General features: G+C 44.7%; 1 protein-coding gene and 1 pseudogene across 1 annotated transcript; both read left to right on the forward strand.

Annotated features, from left to right (window-relative positions):
• Positions 1-286: 286 nt before the first annotated feature.
• LOC142841837 (putative PWWP domain-containing DNA repair factor 4) lies at positions 287-2,359 on the forward strand. Its single transcript, XM_075958963.1, has one exon. It carries the CDS (start codon positions 287-289, stop codon positions 2,357-2,359), a length of 2,073 nt encoding a protein of 690 aa, XP_075815078.1.
• A 3,525-nt stretch (positions 2,360-5,884) lies between these two features.
• LOC142840362 (dnaJ homolog subfamily C member 10 pseudogene) lies at positions 5,885-14,564 on the forward strand (annotated as a pseudogene).
• Positions 14,565-15,491: the final 927 nt, after the last annotated feature.

Here is a 15,491-nt window from a genome sequence, read left to right on the forward strand (position 1 = left end):
GCACTCCCTTGCTTTCTCTCTCCTCACCTCACTGAGCTGTTGCTTCAGTATCCACTTAAAGGCTAATTCCGTCCTAATGCAGCTCTGTTTCCCTCTCCCACACTTACAGGACATGCCCACACCACCCTGAGAGAGGCCATCAGATTAAGCTTGTCTATCAGCTTCTGGAGGGAGGACATCACCACAGGCTGGGGACCAAGCCAGAGACGACCAGCAGGGAAGAGTTCTCACCACAACCCAGGGAGTCACCCTGTCCTGATCAGAACAGCCCCAGAATTCCATCACCATGGACTCTGTAGAGTATGTGCTCTGTGGCTGGAAGGGCCAGCTGTGGCCTGCAAGGGTGTTGTCCAGACCCAGGACCTCAGCCCATAGTAAGAGAAGAGGGGCCCCTTTCCTGGAGGTCGAAATTCTTCCTATGGGTGAGAAGACGAGAGTGCGGAGCACAGAGGTGAGGCCCCTAACCAGGTCTGAAATCCTAACCATTGCCTCCATGGCCGGAGAGGAGTCACAGGGCAATGGCTCGCCAGGGCAGAACAGGGCATACCGAAGAGCCCTCAAGATGGCACTGGATGTTCTGGACGAGAGAACCCGCTTGTATCAAGGAGAAAGGGAAGGTGGCCGAAGAACCAACACAGCAGCTCCCAAGGTTCCAAAAGAGGAGACCACCTCCAGCCCACACCACTGCCAGAACTCCCAAGGGCGCAAGCAGAAAGGCCAAGGGCTCACCCACAGGAGTCTTGGGAAGCAAGGCCGCCCAGGACCTGTGTTGATGGGCTCAAGGAAGAAGCCTGCAGTGCAAGTGGGGGAAGCCCAGGCGCACACTGCTGTAGAGCCCCCTTACTTTGAAATGCAAGAGAATATGTTAAGGGACACCAGAGTATGGCCAAGTTCCTGCAAGACTCCAACAGGAAACGCTGGTGATAATCCTGGCAAGAGAAAGTTGAGTACCCCCAAGCTCAGGGCTTTGAGCGCCCGGGCCTCTAGGGAGGGTGCCCTGGCTAACAATGAGCATCGGCCTGCCTCTGGGCCCCCGAGGCATGCCTCTTCCTTGCCCAAAGCTCTCAGGCAGCAAGTACAGTGTGGCGGCCTAGAGATCCGAGCCATTGGAGCCCAAAGGAAGACCACCCTCCCAGAGAACAAGGAGGACCCAGGCCCGCGGACCCGGAGGCAAGGCTCAGAGGGGGCATCGGCAGCCTGCGTGCTTCCAATCCCGAGAGTGCGAAGGTCAGCCCGCATTGCTGGCAGGAAAAGGAAGATCCATGTGCTGTGTGCACAATGTGGGCTCTCAGGACTGGAAACTCGAGTGCACTCCAAGGTACGTAATGCCAGGGTCAAGAGGAGAGCCGCTAAAGTTCAGGAAGACTGCCAAGCCACCAGTGTGGCTTCTTCCCAGGAGACGAATACCATCCAACGAGGAATGCTGGTCTGGTTCAAATTCCAGGACCATCCTTTCTGGCCGGCAGTGGTCAAGAATGTCAGCCAGAACGACAAGACGGCCAGGGTGCTGCTGATTGAGGGCAACATGCAGCTTGAGCGCAGGGGTGTCCGAGTCCCTCTCCGCAAGCTGAAGCTCCTGGACTGTGGGGAGAAATTATCACTCCTGCAGAGAGCCAGCAAAGTGTACAGCCAGGGCATCAACTGGTGCTTCTCGGTGATCGACCACTACAGAGAGGACATTGCCTGTGGCTCCTTCCGGGGCTCCTTTATGGACTACTACACCGCCCAAGCCAGTTACCCGCTAAGGCGAGCCATCCAAGAGGGCGACCTGCGCATTGATTTCCCCAAGGTGAGCTATGCTGACTTGGAAGACTGGGAGGAGGAGACCACCCTGGGTGGCAAAGGGCCCCGCAAGAAACTCCTGCCTGACCGCATGAGAGCTGCTTGGGACAGAGCCAACCAGAAGCTCGTAGACTTCATTGTGAAGAAAAAGGGGGCTGACCAGCACCTGCTGGACATCGTGAAGGGCAAGAAACCATCCAGGTGGCTGGACAACCTCTGGAAATCAAAGAGGGAAGTCTTCTGCATTGAGACCTACCTAGAGGATGAGGAGCAGTTGTATCTCGTGGCCACACATTTGCAAGAAATCTCCAAGGAAGCACACCAGGTCCTGCTCTCGCTGGCAAGTGGAGACAAAGTCCGGCTCACCATGGAGGTTCTTCTTCCAGAGGCAATCATCTTCTCCATCGCTGCCCTGGATGAGCTCAGCTACAAGGAGGCAGAAGAGAAGTACCTGCGAGGCCCACCTGTGCACTATCGTGAAAAAGAGCTCTATGAGAAGACCATCCTAAAGGCAGCCCGGAAGAGGTCAGCAGCCAGGATTGGGGCTGGCAGGGACCCTCCTGCGCTCACTCCTTAGAAGGGAGCTTCCCCCTTTCAGCCTTCACCCCCTGCAGCTCCACCTCCAAAAGAGAACCATCTGGGAGACTGTGGGGCTTGCTATGACCGCTCCTCATTGCATACGTGTTTCTTCACCCACCCCCACCCCCAAATAAACATTCACGTACATACTTGATGGTACATACTATCTACATTGGTTTGGCAATTCCTGTAAGCTTCAGGCTGGGCCTAGCGCTCTTTGGGCTGTGCCCAAGCATGGAGAAGTCCCATGGGGACCCTTCTCTGGAATGTCACCAGCAATGGGTGGAGTATTAGCTAGCTATGCACAGACTTGCCCTCTCTGCCTGGACCCCACACACCCAGACAGCACACCAGGTTCCTGATGACACTGTGTCTCTCTGTGTGTCTCCAACTCTTCCCCATACTCACTGTTCTCTCTAGGGTGCCATGGATGGGCCAGTCCCATTGCTTTCTCCATTACCTCCTTCTTTGCTCACTCGCGTTAAAGGAGAGGAAGAGATGTGTGCTTTGAGGCTGTGGTTTGAAGCCAAAGATGGGGTTGGAAATGTTGTGACCCTAGGGATAGCCTGATTTCAAAGACCTATCTCCCTCTCTCTCCTTCTCTCTCTGTAGTAATACGGGCGGCGGGGCTGTGTCCCCAACACCCCAGCCGCCTGCTCAGCTCATGGCCGAAATAACAACACACAAAATGTATTCATTTAATCACTGCTTGGCCCATTTATATCTAGCCTCTTCTAGGCTAACTCTAGCACTTGGACTAGCCCATTTCTTATCATCTCTGTATCACCGGTCTCACAGGAAGATTCTAGCCTATGTCCATCTTGGGTCGGAGCTTCATCTCATGCATCTTCCCGGGAGCAGGGAGCATGGCATCTTTGTGAGGTGTCTGCTCCCGAAAGAAGAGCTGTGGAGTCTGAGCTCACTTCCTCTTCCTCCCAACGTTCTGTTCTGTTTACTCCTCCCACCTATCTTCTAACCAATGAGGGCCAAGCAGTTTCTTTTTATTTAACCAATGACCCTCCTCCATCATCTCTCTCTCATTCCCCCACTCCTCTCTCTCTCTCTCTCTCTCTCTCTATCTCTCTCTGTCTCTCTCTCTCTCTCTCTCTCTCTGTGTGTGTGTGTGTGTGAGAGAGAGAGAGAGAGAGAGAGAAAGAGAAAGAGAGAGAGACAGAGAGAGAGCATGCTTGCATGCGTGCATGTTTTTGAGTGTATGCGTGTGCTCCTTTTTGATCCTCCTGTCTCTGTTTCCCTGATGCTGGGATTAAACATACCTGTCCACATACTTTTTTTCAAATGAGTACTGGATGATGAAGTCAGGTTTTCACCTCATGCAGAAAGCACTTTCCATTCTCAGCCATCCTCCACTCCCCCGAGTCTTCATCCTCTAAATGACACCAATTTGCCAACCATGTGGGCTGACTCTCTGCAGTAAACATCAGTATCCCAGCTTTTCTCACATTTCAGAGATCAGAGACTTCTGCTGTTTGCAGCAAGGGAGGGGACCTGTCATCCCTTGGAGTCACTGACACCTGTAGTGTAATGATGAGGGGCAGGCCTGCCATACCTCTCTGAAGCTTCTGTTTCCCTGCCTGGAATTACAGTACATGACATATTTTGTTGACTGTGCACTGATTTGGTGCCTCAGTGGACTCTCAAGTACAATGTTATGCTCAACATTATTCTTGCTGCTAATTTCTGTATTTCCTTTCTGCACACAGTAGGCTCTTACCCAGGTTAAAAAGATCATACATAGTGTAAGTGCTTGTATTTTCCATAGTGGGACTGCAAACATAAGAACCCTGGTGCTTGCTGACCAGCCAGTATGGCTGAATTTGCAAGTACTGAGTTCTATGAGGAGATCCTGTTTAAAAAACGAACATGGAGAATAGATGAGGCAGGCATGTCTTGTCAGCTTCTGGTTTCCACACTCAGAAGGTCACAAAAATGAACATGTACAGAAGATTTTTAAAGGGACCCACATTTTCCCTCTGTGTTATGAGCTGTTTCTCTATAAAAGCCATCAACAGTTTAACTCAATCCTTCTTACCTTTAAGTATTTAAAAATCACTGGCACCTCTTTTTTCCTGCTTTTGACTCCATCTAGAGAAGGAATTAATAATTCCAATCTGTTAATTTCTTTTCTAAGAGAAGGTCACGTCTTAGACCATTGTGTTTTACATAGCCATGTACCATGGCAGTGCAATACTCAGAGCCTGCATGCCAGAAATATTCTTACCTGCATATTCAGCCTCTCCTATGAATTTAACTGCTACTGCCCCATGTGTTAAGTTCGGACAACAGAACCCTGTCTCCTCACCTAACATGCATGGGCCTCTATGTCCCAGTAACACCGTTTTCCCTGTCTATACCATCCTCTTCCAGAGGTAAAAGCCCAAGGAAGGGAACATGTCATTGCTTGAAGTCACTGACACCTGAAGTGTACCAATGAGAGGGAGTCTTTTTAAGCCTCCCAGAAGCTCCTGTTTACTTCTCTTTTGATTTGTGTCTTTGAGTTTTCTTGGGATCATGGGACTGCAGGTTTCTCACTGTAAACTTTGAAGTGCTTGTCTGATCAGTTCACAAGTCGACTCTCCTACTCTTTTGTTCTGATTCCTTCTGTAATTCTTATTTGTCTGTAGCCTTTGTTGGATTTATAAGCCCTCCTCCCTGTTTGTTTTATGGGAGAATATTGCACATCAGTGCTTTGGGCTAATTGGTGTGTTGGGGTCTTTTTTCCTGTACACTGAGTTCTCACACATCATACTTTCTTGTTATCTTCGGTGTATGGAAGTTATAAGGCAAATCCTTGAGCAAGGGGCAGAAGAATACATGTGGTGCCTTCTGGTATCTGTCTCTTTCTCTGTGTTTTCTGTCTCTTGGTATACTCCTTTGCGTGTGTGTATGTGTGCGTGTGTGTGTTTGTATGTGTGTGTGTGCGTGCGTGCATGCACAATAGTAGGACTGAAATGTATAATGTAGATAAAGCATATTAGGAAGAGTAGGAATGGTGGAGGCGGTTGCAGTCAAGAAGTGAAAGATACACTATTGAATGCCCTTCCTCCTGCCAGTGACTGCCTTTGGTTGCAGAGCTGCTGGGGGCCGCGCAGAGGGTTGCTCCCCTGTCTCTGAGCAGGAGCTGGAGCGGGAGCAGGAGCTGCAGCTGCCATTGCACAGATCGCCATGTCAACCTAAACCGGTCGGCCCACCGACCCCATCTTCCCTGCCACATGCCTTTCCTACAATGCTGCGTGCCTTGCCCTGTCCTGCTGGTGCGACTTGAGCAGTGTTGCTGCTGCTGCTGCTATGCGTGCTCCTAGCAGGCTTCTGGTCCAACCTGGTCCTGAGCTTGGCGGCCTAAGGATGGGGCAGTAGCTGAGAACGCCGAGGTTATCATTTCTGGGCTGTGTTCTGTGATGCTTGATTGACCCTTGAAGTAATGTAGACAGAAGTTCTCAAATATGTTTCTTATTATAACCACTTGACCCAGCATTGTATCTTCATGTTCACTTAAATAAGAACTTGCCTAAGTAAGAGAATGGGAGTCTGGTTAAACAAAGATGACTTTCTCAGAGACTTGAAGCAGATCGGTCTCTGTCTTCTGATAGTGTTTGTGGTCGTTGTGGTAGGCACGGATCAGAATTTTTACAGTTTACTAGGAATATCTAAAACAGTAGAGAAATAAGACAAGCCTTTAAGAAATTAGCACTGGGACGCACAGAGGCGGAGCAGCGCACAGCGGCCAGACACACAAAGGCTGAGCAGCGCGCGGCGGCCAGAGGCAGCAGAGCAGCGTGGTGGCCAGATGCACAGAGGCAGAGTGGCGCACTGTGGCCAGACGCGGCGGAGTGACACTGCATTCAGGAAGAGGCTTTGGGAGACCAGAACGGCAACAGACGCAACCGGCAGGGTCAGGCATGCAATAAGGAGAGCAGATCGCCCTACTACAATTAAATAAAAGAGGTAGGCCTTTGGTTGGTCAGGTCACTGGCAAACGGGGAGCCTGGTCCTGTCCTGAAGACCCTTCAGAGGGGTGAGAGGGTTCTTAGCCTGTGGCAGGAACCAGGAAACAGAGCAAGGGCAGTTTGTAAGCGGAGCCCTGGGCCAGCAGGGAAACCTGATCCGGTTTTTAAAAGACCCATTAGATAGGATTAATAGGAGGAGATGGGCAGACGCCAAGGCAAGAACTCACCCAATAATCTGAAAAACAACATGAAAACACCAGAACCCAAGGACCTTACAACAGAAGTATTTGAACAACCTAACACAGAAGAAGTGGAAAAAATTGACTTTATGAAGGCAATGGAGTCCCTTAAACAACATGTAAAAAATGCCCTTATAGAAATGGATGAGAAGTATAACAAAAAGTTTGAAGAAATGAGTAACTACATACATGATACCCTGGAAAACCAAGAAAAAATGATCAAACAGGTAATGGAAACAGTTCAAGAATTGAAATCTGAAATGAAGGCAAGGAAGAAAATACAAACTGAGGACCAGCCGGATATGGGTAATCTAGGTCAACGAGCAGAGTCTACAGAAACAAGCATAATGAATAGAATACAAGAGATAGAAGAAAGAATCTCAGATGCTGAGGACACCATAGAGAAAATAAACGAACAGATCAAAGAAAACAGCAAAGCCAACAAATTCTCAACACAAAAAATTCAAGAAATATGGGACACAGTAAAAAAACCAAACTTAAGAATAATAGGAATAGAAGAAGGAGAAGAGTCACAGCTCAAAGGCCCAGAAAATATATTCAATAAAATTATGGAAGAAAACTTTCCCAACTTAAAGAAAGATATTCATTTAAATATTCAAGAAGCATACAGAACACCAAACAGACTGGATCAAAGAAAAACATCTCCTTGCCATATAATAATCAAAACACAAAATATACAGGTTAAAGAAAGAATATTAAGAGCTGCAAAGGAAAAAGGGCAAGTAACTTATAAAGGTAAACCGATCAGACTTACACCTGACTTCTCTATGGAAACTATGAAAGCCAGAAGGTCCTGGATAGATGTACTGCAGAAGATAAGAGACCATGGATGCAAACCCAAACTACTATACCCAGCCAAGCTATCGTTCATTATCAATGGAGAAAACAAGACATTCCAGGACAAGAATAAATTTAAGCAATATGTAGCCACAAATCCAGCCCTACAGAAAGTAATAGAAGGAAAATCACAACCCAAGGAATCCAACACTGCCAACACTGCCTACAATAACCCAGGCATCTAGTGAACCCTGCACCAGCACATCTCAAAGAAGGGAGACACACAATCTCTACTACCAAAAGCAATAAGAATAACCAGAGTAAACAACCACTGGTCATTAATATCACTTAATATTAATGGGCTCAATTCACCTATAAAAAGGCACAGGCTAAAAGATTGGATACGAAAACAGGATCCAACATTCTGCTGTTTGCAAGAAACACATCTCAACCACAAAGACAGGCACCTACTCAGAGTAAAGGGTTGGGAAAAGGTGTTTCAAGCAAATGGTCCTAAGAAAAAAGCAGGTGTGGTCATATTAATTTCTAACAAAACTGACTTCAAACTAAAATCAATCAGAAGAGACCGAGATGGTCACTTTATACTCATAAGAGGAACAATTCATCAGGATGACGTCTCAATCCTGAATATCTACGCCCCCAATATAAAAGCACCTACTTATGTAAAAGAAATATTACTAGAACTCAAGGCAGACATCAAACCACACACACTAGTAGTAGGAGACTTCAACACACCTCTCTCTCCAAGGGACAGGTCAATCAGACAGAAACCTAATAGAGAATTAAGAGAATTATTGGAGGTAATGAAGCAAATGGACTTAACAGACATGTATAGAACATTCCACCCAAATAGGAAAGAATATACCTTCTTCTCTGCAGCTCATGGAACCTTCTCAAAAATTGACCACATACTTGGAAACAAAGGAAACCTCCTCAGATACAAAAAAATATCAGTGTCCACCTGTATCCTATCTGATTACCACGGATTAAATTTAGAAGGCAACAACAATAGTACCCACAGAAAGCCGACAAACTCATGGAAACTGAACAGTCAAATACTGAACCACACCTGGGTCAAGGAAGAAATTAAGAAAGAAATTAAAGTCTTCCTTGAATTTAATGAAAATAAAGAGACAACATACTCAAACCTACGGGACACAATGAAAGCAGTACTAAGAGGAAAGTTCATAGCACTAAGTGCCCACTTAAAGAAAACGGAGAATGCATACATTGGGGACTTAACAACACACCTGAAAGCTCTAGAAAAAAAAGAAGCAGACGCACCCAGGAGAAGTAGAACTGGAAATAATAAAACTGAGGGCCGAAATCAACAAAATAGAAACACAGAAAACAATCCAAATAATCAATGAAACAAAAAGCTGGTTCTTGGAGAAAATCAACAAGATCGACAAACCCCTATCCAAACTAATTAAACGACAGAGAGAAAACACACAAATAAATAAGATCAGAAACGAGAAGGGGGACATAACCACAGACACAGAGGAAATTCAGAGAATCATTAGATCTTACTACAAAAGCCTGTATAACACAAAATTGGAAAATATAAAAGAAATGGACACTTTTTTTAGATAAATACCATATACTAAAGTTAAACCAGGACCAGGTGAACAATCTAAACAGACCTGTTAGTCGCGAAGAATTAGAAGAGGTTATCAAAAGCCTCCCTACCAAATAAAGCCCAGGACCAGATGGTTTCAATGCGGAATTCTACCAGAACTTTCAAGAAGAGCTAATACCTATACTCCTTAATGTATTCCACAATATAGAAACAGAAGGGTCATTGCCAAACTCCTTTTATGAAGCTACAGTTACTCTGATACCAAAACCACACAAAGACTCAACCAGGAAAGAGAATTACAGGCCAATCTCACTCATGAACATCAACACAAAAATCCTCAACAAAATACTGGCAAACCGAATCCAAGAACACATTAGAAAAATTATCCATTATGATCAAGTAGGCTTCATCCCAGAGATGCAGGGCTGGTTCAACATACGAAAATCTATCAATGTAATCCACCATATAAATAAACTGAAAGAAAGAAACCATATGATCATTTCATTAGATGCTGAAAAAGCATTCGACAAAATTCAACACCCCTTTATGATAAAGGTCTTGGAGAGAATAGGGATACAAGGATCCTACCTAAATATAATAAAAGCTATTTACAGCAAGCCAACAGCTAACATTAAATTGAATGGAGAAAAACTCAAAGCCATCCCACTAAAATCAGGAACACGACAAGGATGTCCACTCTCTCCATACCTCTTCAATATAGTGCTTGAAGTTCTAGCAATAGCAATAAGACAACATAAGGAGATCAAGGGGATTTGTATTGGAAAGGAAGTAGTTAAGCTTTCATTATTTGCAGATGATATGATAGTATACATAAGTGACCCCAAAAATTCTACCAAAGAACTCCTACAGCTGATAAACACCTTTAGTAATGTGGCAGGATACAAGATCAACTCCAAAAAATCAGTTGCCTTCCTTTACACTAAGGATAAGGAAGCAGAGAGGGAAATCAGAGAAGCATCACCTTTCACGATAGCCACAAATAGCATAAAGTATCTTGGGGTAACAATGACCAAGGAAGTGAAAGATCTATTTGACAAGAACTATAAGTCTTTGAAGAAAGAAATTGAAGAAGACACCAGAAAATGGAAGGACCTCCCTTGCTCTTGGATTGGGAGGATCAACATACTAAAAATGGCAATTCTACCAAAAGCAATCTATAGATTCAATGCAATCCCCATCAAAATCCCATCAAAATTCTTCACAGATCTGGAGAAGACAATAATCAACTTTATATGGAAGAACAAAAAACCCAGGATAGCCAGAACAATCTTATACTATAAAGGATTGTCTGGAGGCATTACCATCCCTGACTTCAAACACTATTATAGAGCTACAGTATTGAAAACACCTTAGTATTGGCATAAAAACAGAGAAGTCGACCACTGGAATCGAATAGAAGACCCTGACTTTAACCCACAAACCTATGAGCACCTGATTTTCGATAAAGGAGCTAAAAGTATACAATGGAAAAAAGACAGCATTTTCAACAAATTGTGCTGGCAAAACTGGATGTCAATCTGTAAAAGAATGAAAATAGATCCATATCTATCACCATGCACAAAAATCAAGTCCAAATGGATTAAAGACCTCAATATCAGTCCGAACACACTGAACCTGATAGAAGAGGAAGTGGGAAGTACTCTACAGCACATGGGCACAGGAGACCACTTCCTACGTATAACCCCAGCAGCACAGACACTAAGGGCATCATTGAATAAATGGGACCTCCTGAGGCTGAGAAGCTTCTATAAAGCAAAGGACACTGTCACTAAGACAAAAATGCAACACACTTACTGGGAGAAGATTTTCACCAACCCCGCAACTGACAAAGGTCTGATCTCCAAAATATGTAAAGAAATCAAGAAACTAGACCGTAAAAGGCTAATCAATCCAGTTATAAAATGGGGCACTGAGCTGAACAGAGAATTCTCAACAGAAGAACTTCAAATGGCCAAAAGACACTTAAGGTCATGCTCAACTTCCCTAGCGATCAGGGAAATGCAAATCAAGACAACTCTAAGATACCAGCTTATACCTGTCAGCATGGCTACAATAAAAAACACCAATGATAGCCTTTGCTGGAGAGGTTGTGGAGAAAGGGGTACACTCACCCATTGCTGGTGGGAATGCAAACTTGTGCAACCACTGTGGAAAGCAGTGTTTCGGTTTCTCAGGTAATTCGGGATCAACCTACCCATGGATCCAGCAATACCACTCTTGGGAATATACCCAAGAGAGGCCCTATCATACAACAAAAGTATATGTTCAACTATGTTCATGGCAGCATTGTTTGTAATAGCCAGAACCTGGAAACAACCTAGATGCCCTTCAACGGAAGAATGGATGAAGATAGTATGGAATATATACATATTAGAGTATTACTCAGCAGTAAAAAACAAGGACTTCTTGAATTTTGCATACAACTGGATGGAAATAGAAAACACTATCCTGAGTGAGGTAAGCCAGACCCAAAAAGAGGAACATGGGATGTACTCACTCATATTTGGTTTCTAGCCATAAATAAAGGACATTGAGCTTATAATGCATGTTCCTAGAGAAGCTAAATAAGAAGGTGAACCCAAAGACAAACACATAGGCATCCTCATGAATATTAACCTTCATCAGGTGATGAAAGGAGACAGAGACAGAGGAGCACGGGACAGAAATCTCAAGGTCCAAATCAGGAGCAGGAGGAGATGGAGCACGAGCAAGGAACTCAGGACCGCGAGGGGCGCACCCACACACTGAGACAATGGGGATGTTCTATCGGGAACTCACCAAGGCCAGCTGGCCTGGGTCTGAAAAAGCATGGGATAAATCCGGACTAGCTGAACATAGAGGACAATGAGGAATACTGAGAACTCAAGAACAATCGCAGTGGGTTTTTGATCCTACTGCACGTACTGGCTTTGGGGGAGCCTAGGCAGTTTGGATGCTCACCTTAGGAGAGCTGGATAGAGGTGAGCGGTCCTTGGGCTTCCCACAGGTCAGGGAACCCTGATTGCTCTTCGAGCAGATGAGGGAGAGTGACTTGATCGGGGGAGGGGGAGGGAAATGGGAGGCGGTTGCGGGGAGGAGGCAGAAATCCTTAATAAATAAATTAATTAAAAATAAAAAAACAAAAACAAAAATAAATAAATAAAAAAACTGTTCCACATGAAAAAAAATGCTCTTCACAAAAAAAAAGAAAAAAAAAAAAGCCAAGATGTATCAAGTAAATTGGAAGCATTGGAACCTTGGGAGAGGGTAAAAGGGGAGGGGAGACATAGGGATGGTAGTGGAGAAAAATATATAGTTCAATAAAAAATGAAGAAAAAGAAAAAAAAAGAAATTAGCACTGAAGTTACATCCTGATAAAAAACCCAAATAACCCAAATGCACATGGTGATTTTTTCAAAATAAATAGAGCATATGAAGTCCTCAAGGATGAAGATCTGTGGAAGAAGTATGACAAGTATGGGGAGAAAGGACTTGAAGATAACCAGGGAGGCCAGTATGAGAGCTGGAGCTACTACCGCTATGATTTCGGTATTTAAGATGATGATCCTGAAATCATAACATTAGAAAAAAGAGAATTTGATGCTGCTGTTAATTCTGGAGTACTGTGGTTTGTAAACTTTTACTCCCCGGGAAGTTCACATTGCCATGATTTAGCCCCCACTTGGAGAGAATTTGCTAAGGAAGTGGATGGGTTACTTCACATTGGAGCTGTCAACTGCAACGATGACTGGATGCTCTGCCAGATGAAGAGTCAGCAGCTACCCCAGGCTCTACATCTTCAGGTCTGGAATGGCTGCAGTGAAGTATAATGGAGAGGGGTCAAAGGAAAGCTTGGTGAGCTTCGCCATGCAGCACGTCCGGAGCACAGTGATGGAGCTGTCCACAGGGAATTTTGTTAACGTCATAGAAACTGCTTTTGCTGCTGGTATCAGCTGGCTGATCACGTTTTGTTCTAAAGCAGAAGATTGTTTGACTTCGCAGACATGACTCAGGCTCAGTGGCATGTTGGACGGTATTGTCAGCGTGGGATGGGTGGACTGTGACACTCAGGACAGCCTCTGCAAGAGTTTGGACGTCACAGCAAGTACCACTGCTTATTTTCCTCCTGGAGTCACTTTGAATAACAGAGAAAAATCCAGTGTTTTGTTCCTTAATTCATTGGATGCTAAGGAAATATACATGGAAATCATACATCATCTTCCAGACTTCAAACTGCTTCCAGCAAATAAACTAGAGGATCGTTTGGCGCATCATTGCTGGCTCATGTTTTTCCATTTTGGAAAAAATGAAAATGTAAATGATCCTGAATTGAAAAAACTGAAAACTCTGCTTAAAAATGAGCATATTCAAGTTGGAAGGTTTGACTGCTCCTCTGCACCGGGCATCTGCTCTGATCTCTACGTTTTCCAGCCCTGTCTAGCAGTGTTTAAAGGACAAGGAACCAAAGAGTATGAGATCCATCATGGAAAGAAGATTCTATACGATATACTTGCTTTTGCCAAAGGAAGTGTTAATTCCCATGTTACCACGCTTGGACCTCAGAACTTCCCTGCAAGTGACAAGGAACCATGGCTTGTTGACGTCTTTGCCCCGTGGTGCCCGCCCTGTCGAGCTCTTTTGCCAGAGTTACGAAAGGCATCGACGCTGCTCTATGGCCAGCTCAAAGTTGGCACACTAGACTGCACAGTTTATAAAGGACTTTGCAACATGTATAACATCCAAGCTTATCCAACGACAGTGGTATTCAACCAGTCCAGCATACATGAGTATGAAGGCACCACTCTGTGGAACAAATCTTGGAGTTCATAGAGGATCTGAGAAACCCTTCAGTGGTCTCTCTAACACCCACCACTTTCAATGAGCTAGTCAAACAGAGAAAGCATGATGAAGTCTGGATGGTTGATTTCTATTCTCTGTGGTGCCATCCCTGTCAGGTACTAATGCCAGAGTGGAAACGAATGGCCCAGACATTAACTGGACTGATCAGTGTAGGCAGTGTGGACTGCCAGCAGTATCATTCTTTTTGTACCCAAGAAAATGTTCAGAGATATCGCCAGATAAGATTTTATCCCCAAAAGTCAAATAAAGCTTATCAGTACCAGAGTTACAATGGCTGGAATAGGGACGCTTACTCCCTGAGAAGCTGGGGGCTCGAATTTCTACCCCAAGCATCCATAGAGTTAACACCTCAGACTTTCAGCGAGAAAGTTTTAGAGTGGAAGAGTCACTGGGTCGTTGATTTCTATGCTCCTTGGTGCAGAACTTGCCAGAACTTTGCTCCAGAGTTTGAACTCTTGGCTAGGATGATCAAAGGAAAAGTGAAAGCTGGGAAAGTGGACTGCCAGGCTTACCACCAGACATGCCAGAAAGCTGGCATCAAAGCCTACCCGAGTGTTAAATTTTACTGCTACAAAAGATCAAAGAAAAGTATTTGGGAAGAGCAAATCAATTCCAGAGATGCAAAACTATTGCTGCCTTAATTTATGAAAAATTGGAAACTCTCCAAAGCCAAGGAAAGAGAAACAAGGATGAGCTTTGATGATGCTGAAGAAAAAAAAAATTAAGAAAAAAGAATCTGGAAAATAAGCCGGACAGTGGTGGCGCACGCCTTTAATCCCAGCACTCGGGAGGCAGAGGCAAGTGGATCTCTGTAAGTTCAAAACCAGCCTGGTCTACAAGAGCTAGTTCCAGGACAGGAACCAAAAGCTACGGAGAAACCCTGTCTCGAAAATCCAAAAAAAAAAAAAAAAAAAAAAAAGAAAGAAAAGAAAAAAATCTGGAAAATAACATCAGAAGATCCGTTTTCCAAACGTTAAGATGCTCTTGAGGAAGCAGACTCAGTGGCCTTGGCCTTACAGTTGCCCTGTGTGAGCTGAGCTCTGTGCTGCCGTAGCCTGCAGACACTTCCTTTCTGGGACGGAGGCCAAGTGTGGTTCTTGTGCATCTTTGTTGTTGTTGTTAATCCCTTTATAAATGCACACACCATTCTTAGCTCAGGGCTATACAAGAGTGTTCCCTAGGCCACGTGCAGTCCAGGCACTGGTTTGCTGGCTACCAGGCCGATGTTTGTGCATCTGTTATATTCTGTCTGTACAGAGTGGACATGGGTTTCTACTGTGATCTTACGATGGTCCTGACAGAAAGTGACTTGGTTTTCCATCACCCCTTCTACAAATTCTGCCTTTGACCATATATTTTATTTTGACTACTTTCACAATACGGCAAAATAAAGGTGCCCCCATTTTTCATACTGTGTACTAGTGTATATACAGAGGTTCTCCTTTTGTTAGCTTGTAAGAATTGAAGAGATATTCTTAACACAACAGTGAATGTAAAACTTGTAAACTATGATTCTAGAACAAAGTAAGGAAAGTATCTACAGCAGTTAGACAGCATCGGAGTCCCATGTCTTCATGGGCACACATTCGTTTGCTTGCTTTCATAAATGTGTTCCTGTTGATAGTTTGGTTTGTGTTGTTTGAGGTGTCTCCTGATGTTTACACATTT

This window comes from Microtus pennsylvanicus, chromosome X, assembly GCF_037038515.1.
Source record: "Microtus pennsylvanicus isolate mMicPen1 chromosome X, mMicPen1.hap1, whole genome shotgun sequence".
Classification (NCBI taxonomy): domain Eukaryota; kingdom Metazoa; phylum Chordata; class Mammalia; order Rodentia; family Cricetidae; genus Microtus; species Microtus pennsylvanicus.